The sequence below is a fragment of the Genypterus blacodes genome, unplaced genomic scaffold (assembly GCF_046128005.1).
Source record: "Genypterus blacodes isolate CSIRO-AG114 ecotype Tasmania unplaced genomic scaffold, CSIRO-AGI_Gbla_v1 ptg000044l_1, whole genome shotgun sequence".
NCBI lineage: Eukaryota > Metazoa > Chordata > Actinopteri > Ophidiiformes > Ophidiidae > Genypterus > Genypterus blacodes.
This window is the reverse complement of record NW_027466857.1, coordinates 3,601,872-3,616,275: the sequence shown is the minus strand read 5'-3', so window position 1 is coordinate 3,616,275 and position 14,404 is coordinate 3,601,872. Positions and strand designations below refer to the sequence as shown.

At 40.5% G+C, this 14,404-nt stretch overlaps 1 protein-coding gene across 2 annotated transcripts in view; it reads left to right on the top strand.

The window, feature by feature from the left end:
- ldb2a (LIM domain binding 2a) overlaps positions 1-14,404 on the top strand; it is a 72,224-nt gene that overhangs the window by 10,381 nt on the left and 47,439 nt on the right. For both annotated transcript variants that reach the window (XM_076149091.1, XM_076149090.1), the window contains exon 2: positions 5,352-5,454. In XM_076149091.1, the coding sequence (XP_076005206.1) occupies positions 5,352-5,454 (103 nt within the window). The remainder of the gene's footprint in view (positions 1-5,351; positions 5,455-14,404) is intronic.

The following is a 14,404-nucleotide window of genomic DNA, read 5'->3' as shown; positions in this document are numbered from 1 at the left end:
TTTACTTTTCAAGTAGGTTTTCTACTGATCTGTTAAAGATTGGTGGCACCTAAGTGTCCATAAGTCAAGATGCTGCCACAGAAATCAAGTTCACGGCGATAGAGATGAGGTGCAGCTCCCAGACAAAGGACAGAAAAATATAGCATGTAACATTTTATTAAAGATGGTTCGTCTATCAGAGGTTGTAATCCTATACAATCCCTAACTTGCTGAAGAGCCTCTCCAGACATACAGTGAATATATATCTATGATATTGTTACACAGCTTTTTGAATTTTTGACACAATTGAAACTGTGTTGGCCAACCAGTCAGCCAGGCTATATGCCATTCAGGAGCTGAATGGGGTTTCAGACATTGTTAATTCTCCAAGGTTAGGCCCAAGACACGCCTACACTTTTGGATTCCAATCTGCCACAAAAGGCTTGTTACAACGGCAGAAAAATACCCAGTAAGCAAAGCATGCTGGGAAAATGTTTTATGTCCAACATTGTGCTGTCGGGTTGCTTTATGGTCCTTTAGAAAGATGGAGTGAATGAAAGTTGTGATCTTCTGTCAAGTAGTTGTGTGCGATGAAACACTGTTCATCTATGCGTCGGCTGAACTTCTCGACATGTACTGTATGTATTGCACATACAACATGTGTGTAACCGTGTGTATATGTCAGGTGTTGCACATTTTTATACACAGTCTGACTCTCTTTGTGTTCAGTCTGATACATTTTGTCATCTGCCTATCCAGCCTGTATGGATGTTTCTATATGCGAGGATATAACCCCCAGCTCTGTTGCTATTTACTGAAGATCCTCCCCATGCTGTACCTTCAATCCTCTGGATTTCCTGTAAATCCCAGGGGCCTGACCGATGCTGGTGATTTGTCGTTGGCTCACAGGCAATTGACACATTGATAAATCCCCCTCAGATAGGGTGCAATCCCTTTGAATCAATAGAGCCTTATCGGCTGACGGCCGTCACGGCTGCGACCACGTCAGTTCACCTCGGGTCCCTCCGAGTCGGCCTGATTTGTAGCGTTTGACAACAAACATCGTCACGCCACGTGGTTCGTCAGAGCGTCTGCAGGCGTAAATGAAGGCAGGACGTCGACTGTCAGCGAGCGGCGCTGGAGAGGATAGGAGAGACAGACAGAGACAGGGAAGAGGAGGATATACACACAGGCGGGCAGAGATAAAAAGAAAAAAAGGCAAACTGAGAGATAGCTGGAGGAGAAGACTGCACTTCTGTTTTTATGTAAGATTCAAACTATTTTTATATGCTAATTCTTTCTTGAAAGGGACACATACAGATTTCATGTTCTTATTTTCATTCAGGTGTTTTAGGTGTTGTCTCTTTAAGGGCCCCTCTCAAAAAGCTTGGCCCTGATTGGCCAGCAGCATCAGGTCTGAGCTAGAAACACCTATGGACCTTGAAAATGTGAAATATTGATGTTTGACTGGACTTTTATATACTTTTATTATGTTATTATATTATATTCACTATGGAGTAGACTCATTAGTGTGTCTAATAAGTGTGTAGATAGATAACTTCTAACGTACATAGTGACAAAAGTATGTTACGAAAGTAAAAGACAAGAGCTCAAATCCACCCCTGCTAAATTTGGCCTGCTAGTTTCCAATGGCTAGAGTCTGCTCCTGCTTCTGCTCCTGCATGACGACGCTGTTGCTACTTCAGCTCTCTGCTCCATACCCTGACCGCGGCTCAGGGCGTCCGGGGTGTCGGCAGTGTGGGGAAAGGGGGGTTTATATCAATTGCCGCGGTGCAAATAACGCTTGTTGCATGAAAGCAGCCAATCCAAAAACTTCAGAGCATTTCAGGACGGATGGGTGAGTCTTCATGGAGCTCAAGCTCAACTTTCCAACTGTGACAATGGTAATACTACCTATACAATAGAAGACAAGACAAGAAACCCATACGAAATTGCACTATGAAAATGAGGGAAAATAATAAAAATAATAAAAAATAATGTACGCCCTTCAAGCTATTTCAAGATTGCACAACTAAACACAACAGTGAATGTTGACAAAACAGAAATGTATTGAAGGGATTGGAGTTGAAGACAGCACCATGAGGCCTCCACTGAGGCTGGTTCAGCTTCAGCCAGAGGACTCGTATGGCTTGTGTCCATTGGCCAGGCTTTAGCTGTGCGCTGGTCCGTCTGGCTCGGTGCCAGCTTCTCCTCTGTCTTTAGACCCCGGCCAAACCCGGCCTGCCTGCGGCTCAGTCAGCCACATTTCACAACTTGGCCAGACGCTGCCCAAAAGCTGCCCAAAACCTCCAGCATGGTGGATTAACTGTCACTGAGTCTAAACAGAACTTTCATTGAAAAGTCATGAATAGTATTCAGCTTTATTAGTAAGCGGCACTAAATGTGCATTTGTTTCAGAAAACAAGTGGTTGTGAGAAGAGTCCCGAAACTGCCAAATGCCAATTGTTTTATTGTTCTGAATGCTGAAACTAAATGCTAGTTCATGTCGCATGAAATGTGCTCGTTATTTTCAGACCCTGCTGTTGTCTGGTAGGAGCCTTTTCAACAGAGACACAAACTAAACCCTATGTATGGCTGAACACAGCTAATGGAGACAAGACAATAGATCCACCACTGCTGTTTGCAATACAGCGGCTCTTTTTCACAAGGTTGAAGGTCTGAGGCAAAGATCAGCGTACTACCAAAATTAACCATACAGTATTTCGCAAAAAAGAGAATGTGGGTCTGTTTCAGAAGAAAGCTGTCAATACATCAGACAGAATGAGTTAAAAAATGAAATATGGACGGTGTTCTGTAAAGTGGAATAATAGGGATTTTGAGAAAAATGGTTTACTGGAAAACAGAAAATGGAAAGATCAGTGAACACCAATTTTACTAAACATCATGAGACACTTTGGAAAGACAGCACTAGAAATTTTCACATCTAACACCACATCATAATATCAAAAATATACTCTTCATTCCCTTCTGTATTCCTGTTCAAGGAGTTTTGAAAAGATTTTAGATGTTTCAGGTGAAATTGTATGTTGCGTTTGCCATTAGGAAAGTGAGTGAGTGAATATGAGGAACCAGCACAGGAGCTCCAGTGTCCATTGGTCAGTTGGATCTCTCCATCCATAATGATATTGAGGTATTTTAATTGGATCCTAACCTGCTCCAGCAGCAGAGCAGGAAGACGCTACAGATCAGAATAGAGGATCATCCCTGGTCACAGGGACATCATGAGAGCAGTGTGTGTGTGTGTGTGTGTGTGCGCGTGCGTGTGCATGAATAGAGTCCGTTCACCCTCCGCTTGACTGTCAATCCCAGGAGACCACGCCTCTTCATAGCACTGGATTATCTGCTCAATCAAAACACCGACAAGGACTAAATACTACATTGAGGACTAAATCTCCCTTTTTCTGAAACACACACACACAAACACAACGTCTGTCTGTACCTTTTTCTGAACTCGATGTATTCACACAAAACAGACATGACACACATGGTGGCTGCTCACACCTGCTGAGCCTCACAGTATGACACAGTCAGTCAAACACACACATACACCACACACATACACACACACACACCCATGGCAGCTCATGCAGTTCATTTCCAGTAGAGAGCTGGTCCATTTTGTGTGTGTGTGTGTGTGTGTGAGTGAGAGAGTGTGTGTGTGTGTGTCTTACTGTCATGTGCACATGTGTGTGTTCCAGACCAGTGTAGCTAAGTATCAAATAAATAAAAAAATCGAGTAAAATGTATCCAATAATGCCAGCTGCTTTGGCAGCACAGTCACCATGTTTGGCATAAACAACAACTCTCTCTCTCTCTCTCTCTCTCTCTCTCTCTCTCTCTCTCTCTCTCTCTCTCTCCCTCATATCCATTTTTTTAGAATGCTGGTGGTGGATTACAATTACACTGATTGACCTAATGGGGGCGTAATAAATGCAGATCAAACATTTTTATGCCAAATGTGAATGTTGTGACACAACTGGGCCAATTTTGGATGGAAATTGGGGAATGACACATATGGCTCAGTGTTTTGGTGTTTAAATTTCAGATAGAATTGATGGGGGGTGGCATTTTAATTTATGATAAACATTTCAAACAATTAGTGCTGGAGTCTGGTTCCACACAAATCCAATCCACAGCCCACAGTTTAGCCAGAGCTCCATCCCCCTGTGATCATCTATTGATTGGCCTAGATGAAGGTGTACAGTGTAGGTCCAGGTCCTTTACTCCACATCTCCGTCTCTGAACATCAGAGTGCTCGCATCTGAGACACGTTGACCTGCAGTGCACCCCCGGTTGCCCCTTATTGAACTTGACACTGCTCGATGGAGACGACGCTAATTGTCAACATCTGGGGAGTCTTTGCCGTCCCTCAGCCCGGCGCAGGCTGGGACGTGATGATCTGTCATAACGTGTCAGAGCAAATTAGCATCAGATGGATGTCAAGAGGGGGTGAGGGCGGGGGTCCCACCAAAATTATGTGAGGGATGTCATGGGGTGGGGGTAGGGGGTGGGGGATTTACATGTTGTACCGCGTCTATCTCTCCCTGCTGTTATCATCACTTCATATGACACTGTTGCTACTGTTTATAACTATTATTGCTGCTACGTGTACTGCAGTAGTAGCAGGCTTACTACTACTACAGTCATATTAAAGTTATGATGATGATTAGGATGAGGATGACAAAGACAATGATGGAACAGTAGCACTATTACTCTCACCATGACGACGGGTAACCTGAACTGTGCTAACTACTGCTTTGCTGAAGTTACTAACAGATCTTACTATTATTGCTACCATGACTACTCTTATACTGTAGAAACCATTTCCAACATTTCCCTGTTTGCATTTGATTATTGATCTGTATGTGACTGTCCACCTGCTTAACCTAAAAAAAATGCAAACTGATAAATAAGAAAGTCTAAACATAACGTAAAATACAATGTACGATTGGAAGGAAAATACATGCCTCACACTGTGGACATACAGTATACTGTGTAACACTTTTGTTGTTTTTATCTTCTTTCATAGCCTGGTCACAATATATTTGTCTTATCAGAATGAATATTATTGAATTCATGTATAAAATCCAATAATATAAGAGCAACAACATGGATAGGGGAAATTTACCGGATTATTGAATAATATCTTAAAAAGAAGAATTCCATCATAAAATGACACAAACTGAGACCACCCAGTATTTCTTACAGACAACAGATTGAACTGAAGCAACAATTATTATCCTTAATTTAAAAGCAGTTTGTTTTTAAAAATGCAGTGTATTCTTGTGTGGTCTTATTTAATTCTGTTTATGTCCAATTACCATAATGGCTTTTGATTTGTCTTCCAACAGGAAAGTGACAGCTTGTGGTGGGACGCCTTCGCTACTGAGTTTTTCGAGGAGGACGCCACCCTCACACTGTCCTTCTGCCTGGAAGATGGACCAAAGAGATATAGTAAGTCTCCCATGATGCACTGGCACTCTTCACATGCACTGCCTGTGCAGTCCTGCTATTATTAATTTAAATATCACAGTTCACATGCTGGAACTGTTTGTCCTTCTGTTTGTGGAATTAATTACTTGAAATATTTCGACTTAAATCTTTCATATAAAGAAATTTCAATAACATCAGAATGATCACGTATAACAACATGTTTCTAAATGGGATTCAAAACCGCCACAAGGTGGGTAAAAAAGATAAACCTGACCAATTCTGGACATTTGATGCCAATGCCATTATCAATTTTTGAGAGTAAGAAATCGTTTATTTTTGCATATGAATGTCACAATTTATAAATGCATCTACATTCTTTTATCACCTCTTAAAAACACTTACGTTTCTCCTTACGTTTAGTTACAGTGATAATAACGCTGCAGGAAAGTCTTGTGAAATGTGCTTGTTCTGACAAATTATTCCAAAAAATATTCAAACTCAAGATGCCATGTTTATACAGTAGCTACACCATTATATAAATGTAAATGTTGTAGCTGTATCTATGGCATTTTTATACATAGTTTGACAAAATGTAGCTCGACATATTGAGTAGCGTTAGAAACTCTGGGATCTCCACTTGGAAATGATATAGCAAAGCCTGGATCCACAAATTCAATTTGGAAAAGCTAACATTCAGCCCATGTCTCTTAGTATTAAGTGGAATGTTTACCAATGACTGTGAGGGACAAATGAGGTAGGAGTGATGCTGAACAGAAAATTCCACCCTTAGATACTCTTATTCTATTACTGATCATCAGTCCGTGCTGGTCAGTGAAGTAATCTAGTTGTTCTAGTTATTAATTTTCTTTCTTTCCCTAAAAAAAACTTTTCTTGTAATCGGCAAAGAATGTGTGAACTTGTTTCACGCAGCCAAGTCACACGGTGTGACTGTATTGCCACTGACTCATATAGGCAACATTTCTACACAGCATTCTGCTCTGTGGTGTCTGTGTCAGGGGGAAACATGATGTCGCTCAGTCTGCTTCCTGGATGATTGCTGAACATTGGTGCAACATCACACAAAACTATTGTTAACATATTTCCAAATATGCCAGGACAGGCATTCTGTTCTGTCTCTTGCTCGAAAAGCCTTCATGAAAACTGCACAATATTAAAGTGCATTAAGTAACCGGGTCTCTCAAACCACAGATACGACATCGCACAGTTGAGTTTTTTTTTTGGGGGCGAATTTGTATTTCTTTTCTTTTACAAGGTTAAGTTGGTTGAGAACACGTTCTATTTTACAACAAGAGACTCAGTGACCTATGAGCCTTTATTCTGTCCTTCTGCCTGCCACTGTACTCACCTGGTCCTTCCCTCTCAGGTCAAAATTCAACATTACAATGCTCTCAACTTGGCCCTCTGTTGGCTGGCTTGCCTCTGCCTCACTATTTAGAATATTCTAAAACGATTTATGTAAATGAATATGAATCAGTTATTTGTCTTTACCCCTCCTTGTAGCCTATTCAACATCACTCACCCATCCACCTCATTCCCCTCCTCTCTGTGCTCTCTTAGCGAAGAAAAAAGTGATTTTTTTGGTATATTCTTTCCTCATTCTGTAAGATGGAATCATAATTTGTTGTAATATTGCAGTAATTCACAGCATAACATCCACCAGTCCTCACTTGGATAGTTGGTGACAATGAATAACCAATGACATCATTCTGTATGAATGTGCGGTGTGTAATCTGGCTGGTTAGCATACTGTAGAATGTTATTATTATGCTAGTCGACTTTTAACACCATTTAATTCTCTAATGTCAATCTCATTAATCAATCATGTAGATCACAAAATGTTAATCAGATAAGCATTGCTCTGTTTACATTTTCATAGCACATTATATTAATTTTTAGTCCCTGCTATCATGCAGATCTAACCTGAGATATGGGCAGGTAGCCTAGCGTAGCCGCTAGTTGGTTAGCGTCATGTTAGCAGGTATTAAATGCCATCAATTCTGCCCTTGACTTAGGTTGTATCCACATTGTGGTGTTTGTTTTCATGTACATTGAGCTAAAGTAGGAAACCACCGACAGCTTTAGTAGCAGCAAACTTTTCAGCTCAAATGGCGGATCAAGATCCTTCTTATTGGAAGTTTGTTTTTGTGTCAGCCTTTTGTGCTCGCTGCTCTTTTGTGGACGCACATCTGTTGGTTGGATGCCCGCATTGCGCTAAAAGTGAAAAAAAGAATCCAAGTGACATTTTTCTCAACTATATTTCACTTGTGGAGGTGGAGAGGGCTTTGGCTCTGTGCAGGAAGAACCATGCTAATTCATGCCAAAATATTGATATGCAATGTGTATCTTTGAGGTTCTGGCACCCTTTAGATCAAAGTATGCTTTTAGTTTTGAAATACAGTTTAATGCATACAGTATCTATATCATTATTGATTAATTATAATATAGATTTTGAAAAAATACCCCTGTTGATTTGTTGCGAAATCATTGCAGAAATAGATGGGATTTTCTAGGTCCTATATTTATTTATCTTGTGTAATGTTTTAATTTTTGGTAATTGGATTACAAAGGCCTGTACATGTTAGAAGCACCAACTGTTGGCGAAATGGGCAAATTTCCCAAAGAGGCAGTCACTGAGTTTATGTCACTGTCCATTTCATCTTATTTGCGTAGGTTTGTCTTTTCATATTTGACACATATTGAATATTACACGGGAATAGATAAGGACATGCTGCTCTGCAATGAGGCGGTGTGTGTATGCCTGGGTGTGTGTTTGTTGGTCTGTACGTGTTTGGGATTCAGGTTGGACATGTAGGAAGAAGAGAGAGATAGAGAGAGGGAGTGATGGAGACAGAGGGAGAGAGTGGAGGATTGTTGTGAGCTGGCCCCGGTTTGCTTTTCAAATGTAAAAATAAAAATCCCCAGCAGTGTGGAGACCGTAACCCTGTTCCCCTAGGAACTGGAGGCTTAACACCATGGTGATGATGACTCACCGTCAGTTGCAAGCCTAGCTCAATTCACATTCAGGTGTGCTAAGTTACACACGCGCACACGCGCGCACACACACACATCACCCAGGAAAAATCCACCACCCTCATATTCACCCAGCAACAGATTTGTCTCAAAAATAAAACTATGAATGACACCTTCTGAAAGTGATGCCGTTGTCTGTCTTGGAGGATTGTGCTCCACATTGACAGCATTATAAATAGAAAATAATTCTGTCATTCAAAGCACAATATCATACAGAATGTTTTATTTCAGTTTGCTTTATCGTCACAGCAACTCCCAATGACTGAACACTCTTGCTATAATAATTAAATCTATGGTAATATTTGGGAGAATGAAATGTTGGTTGACTATCTAGTATGTTGTGACACCATAGACTGTCAGCCTACTGTCAACTTTGTCAGTCTGTAGCAGATTGTTGGCTCTGATGCGTACAGTTTGTTGATGACTGTTTGTGAATATCTAAATGTTAATGCATCCCTGTGTACATAACAGTATTATCATGATTTTGGACTCCCCAAAACTTGATGAGGATTGAAACTTTCAAATGGAAATTTTTGAGCTGATCTCCCACAATGTTTTAGTGGAGCTTTGCAATTCACAAAGTGTCTGCCTCTCCACTGTGTGTGTGTCAGAGGCACACACCACACCTGGTTTACCTGAAGTACCCCCAGATTGTTGAACTGAACTTTAATATTGTAAACCCAAACAAAACAGCCTTCACTTTTCTCATAAAGCTTTACAAACTTATGTGACAGGAATCAAAGTGGACATATTTTGTTATCTTCCTTCTTTTTTCAGTGTTATATACTAGAGAGAGTGATGACCTCAAAGCTTCAATTTGTTTAATCTCATATTTCTGTTACATGTTGTCATCAACTTGTTACACCTTTGGATTTACCTCACCATCACATTACAACTCATTTAGCAGACACTTTTATCCAAAACGACTTACATTACCACCCATTACTCGAACCGGCGACCCTCCGGTTCCCAAGCGGAAGCTCTACCCACTGAGGTACTGCCTCACACCTGGTTAGACTAGGCTATTCGTTGAGTATTTGGCCAGCTTCTGTGTTTCATGCTCCAGCTGTTGCCAGGTCAGCCATGATGCTGCTGACCAATTAACAGAGGCGGCCTTAAAGAGACAGTACCTAAATGCTTGTTTTCAATCAGTGCACCCTGCAGTGCTACAGCAAGGGATAGTACTATCAGTGTCTTCTTTGTACATTAAAGCATGGTGACTGTTTCAGAGAAGACCACTAAATAAGAATATGTACATGGATATATATGTAATATGTCCCCTTTAACAATGATTCCATTAAATTAGCATCACAGAATTAAGTAAATAAAGCAAGGTTCATAGTTGTATGGAAAATGCAGCTACATACTGTACACTTAAACGGGTAGAGACCAAGTAATCAGAGTGTGCTTGAAAACAAATGCCTTGGTATTGGTCAGATAAATAGGAAGCGCTGACTTGAACACATCAGAGCAGCCACTGTTAATCATGGAAATGAGAATTGTGTCTGTGATCATTACATCATTAATTGTGCAGCACAGAATTACCCTGAGCAGGGCACTTTATATCAACCTGCTCACCTACGCTGTTATAACAGTGCCATCTACTTGAAAAAATGAAAAATGCTCAGTGTAGTGCAGGAAATGTGACAGTGATCAGGCATCGCAGGGTTTGTCTTTAAAAAAACATGCTTCCTATGTTGCATTAATATCTAAAATGTCATCACGTGTCATCTCAGCATTTGCCGCTGTGAGACTCTGCCATGTTGTTGTTGTTTGGTACTCATGTCTGACTGTCATATCACCATGTTCAGATATTTAAGAGCCACATACAAGCAACGAGGACATTGCTGAATAATGTATGTGAATGTTAATGTACTGATGTGTGGCTCAACAAGTGTGTTACTGTATTTGAATATGCAAATCACTTTTCTACCTTGCATACCTTGCTTTTTTTTCACTGTGGAAATCTGGAATTTTAAGCTTACTCTGCTGTTGTACTCATTGTTAGTCACCGTGCATAAGAGCATCAGCTAACTGCCTAACATATAAAATGTAAATGTGACCAGCGGTGGCCTTTGTCTGAAATAATCTTTGCTTGCAGCCCTTTGTGGAGCACAGATATACATAGTTATCATTGCTCAGGTCAGAAGAACGCAGACCAGTGGAGATGAGAGTGGAGAGTAGTTACCAGTGGTTAAAAGGGCCACACCGGCAAGTTGGAACACCTCCAACAAAACAAAAGGTCAAAACACAAGGGAACCAAATCTCTGTTTAAGTGTGCAGTGAATCGTGCATTATGTGATTATTTTAGCTCATAGATTTGAGTTTGAGCATTTTAAATACTCTTTATAGATTTAACACATCAAGCAAATGAATGGCTCTTAATGTTTTGTCCTAGAGTGCAGAATAGAATGCATTTGTTTAAATGTATTATTATTAGTGCTTATTTGTCACTGCATTGGAGCACTCATAATGTATTTATTATTCCATTGAGATAATTATAGTATATTGAGGTAGAAGTGTGAAAATTCCATTTATTATTGGAATTGAATTATAATTTTAGACATATGGTAGCTTATATGATAATTGCAAGGAAACAATCATTTCACTTCATTCCTCCGTACTGTAATTTCGCAACATTCAGCGGAGGAGAAATTAGAAAAGCCAATTTACCTAATCTGTTGTTTGTGTGAACCTGTATTTAGGTGTTTATTGTGTCTTTGTAAAGGATGAGATCTTACTGGAAATTCCTATGAGCTAATTATTGGAGGACGAGTTGAAAAGCATTTGTTTTCAGCCTGTTGGCTCTTTGCATAATTTTTGCCTGTAAATCAGTACTGACTCTTGATTGATAAGTTTTGAGCCTAAAGTGGTTCCATAGGTTCCAATTTAGAGGTGTTATTTATTATCCAAAACAATCCCTTTCAAGCTCCTGCCAACAACACTTGAAGGATCTAATGACTTTTATAAAAGTCCTTTCATTTGTTTTTTGTAGGTTTGATGCTGAAGTCTTTCAAGGCCACTGTCATAGTTAGCAGACTTGTGGCCAGATTTACAAAGGATGATGCAATTTACCTCCCAGGCCACACATTTCTTTGTTGCCGCATGTTTTCAGTTGTGCCCGGTATTTAATAAGACTGATTATGTTAATGAGCACAGCCGCAGCAAGTTCATTTCAATGCACCGCCACTATTTAAGACACTTCTTGGGTCCGTAATCCTGTTGTGTCTGCTCTTCAGGTTCATTAGTTTAATTTAATTTTTTGCTCTCTCTCTCTATCTCTCGATCATTTTATTGTACATTAGTGTAACGCACAATGCCATCTATAATTATGTGTTTTAGATATATATCATTCGGTAAGTTAAGTCAAGTCCTCACTTTTACTTTTTCAAAGCCCCCAATATGTGTGCAGGAGTCATGTGTGTCAAACTTCTACAACTGACAGAACATTCAATCACCTGGAACTTGTCACTTACAATCTTTGTGAAAGAAAAGGATTTTCTTACTTCTTCTTGTCTCGGGCTCAGAGCTTATCAATCAACCTTTATGTTTGACGTGATATTTTGGTATGACTGTGTGATGGTCTTCCAGCCAAGTGGAGATTCAAATTAAAATTTTTAATAACGGCTTTCCAGTCCAAAAGCAGGTAGTGTAGACAAACCAGCCATAGCATGTGGTTGCTGGTTAATTTCTCTCACCCTGTGTCACTAATGAACAGGAAACTCAAACTAGATCCTCTGTTCTGTCTAATTGTAATCTACATATATTAATAACAATAACCAGACAACAACCGGAGCCGCTTATCCAGACAGAGTGTATTATTTCGTCTTTCTTAAAATGATCCTAAGAGAACTTTGAGAATAGTATCATAATATTTTATTATTTTGGGAGGAAGTAAAACCTTATAAAGTCATGCACTGGTAAAAACGTTGTATTTCTAAATGTGTACTTTGTGGTATCAGGTACTCACTTGGAAGGAAAGTGTTTTGCTGCATATGGGTGCACTGGTGTGTGCATGTAAAATAAGTTTCCGTTGGTGCTGTCCAATTATAGTTTTTTACGCCAAATACTCAGTTACACTATCTAATTATACCTCGGTTTGCCATGGCCTTAACATTCGCTCCACTACCTTGTCTAGCACTGCAATCTGTGAGGCATCTGATGAAAGCTGCACTCCATGATGCAATCAAAGAGCAAGGCTCATTTTAGAAGCAGTTCAAACAAGAGAGGGAAAACTCTGCATGTTTAGTGAGCTGGTTCAGGGCAAACTATGAAAGTGATTCACAACACATTTACTATTCATCTTGAGTTACTCTTGCATTGCAGCACGCAATAATTGCAGTTGGAAAATGACCATGGCTAATAATCTTTAAGGAAGCATGAGGACATAATAAGGAAGAAGAAAACATGGGAAATTGCCTTAATTTGTGTGAAGGAATGAACTGTTCTCCCTCTACAGTCACTATAGCTCAACAATAAACGCACCCATTTCCATGTATTTAGACTTGTTTAGAAATATTTATATTATTGTGAACGGCATGGTAATATTTCTATTCTATCCTCAGTCCTACAACAAAAAATGTGACTATGAACATTCTGGATTGACTCTGTTAGACGGCTTTGTTGTGATTTAAGTCCTGTATTTCCAAAGTAAAAGAAACAATTGTGAGATTTTCATATTTTTATTTGTCTCACCTGACCTATAGAAATCACTAATAGTATATAAAAAGCTTTTGGTTTGATGATGTTTTATCTCCCATTAAACGGCTGCTTATGAAATGCAGCAATCAGACAAACAAAAGAAAAGTAAGAAAGCAAAGCACAAGTTAAGTACAAGCTTTGTGTTCATAATGATTGTGTTGGTTATTGAATAATAATCACAAATATCGATCAATAACCTGCTTTGACTCTAAATGCTAACGTTTTAATTTGATAATTTGAATGACTGATTTCCCCTTTAATCAGTTTGATTAGATATCAAAATGCCTACTGATGTTCTTGAGTGCAGATTAGAGAACTAAACAACTTCCTGTGTAGAATATAAGACACATCACTCGATCAAGGTTGTTGTGTCTGCGTTCTCGCCCATCCGTACATTTATCCTGATATTAATATCTATTGTTCAGCCCGTCTTTGTGTAGCCAATCTTCGCCGAGACCTTTCTTGATGTTTGCTGCGCAGTGCTAAACACAGTGTCCGAGTCCTTTAAGTAATCAAAGCGATGTATACACACACAGAGTCCTAGGCTGGTCATAGTTGTGTGAAAGAGGCTGAACGGGAGTTTGCGATGGAAGGATAAGACCAGTGTGTGATCCCGCTCCCTTTCTGCTGAATAAAAGATTGACAGGGGAGGGTGGGAGGGCTGCATGGAGGGGGCTGCATTATTGAATTGGGTGGTAGGATGAAGAGTAGGAGAGGAGGAGGAGGAGGAAGAGGAGGAGGAGGAGGCCCCAGTGAAGGTATGAGAGTGGTGCAGTGTCTGCCTGCCTGCCTGCCTGCCTGTCTGCTTGTGTGGATGTGTGGATGTGGTTGGTGTGCATGTGTGTGTGTGGGTGTACATACGTATCTGTGTCTTATTGTCAGTGTGTTTTTCTTTGAGCAAGTGATGGGGAATGTTGGCATGTGAATGTGCATGTGCTAGGGAATGAACGTGTGTGTGTGTGTGTGTGTGTGGGGGGGGGGGGGGGGGGGGGGGGGGGGGGGGGGGGGGCGCGCGTGTATGTGTGTTTGTTTGTGTTGGGCTGAGAGTTAAAGGGGGGATCTCAATGCTTCTGGGGTTGTTTTGGGGAGGGGGCGGGAGTGGAGGGTGGACGCATGCAGCTGCTTTACAGAGAGATGGATAGGATGAATTGAAGGTGTAGAGCGGTGATTGGCAGGCGGGATGATGTGGCCCTGGCTCAGCTGCAGCGCTGAGATGTAG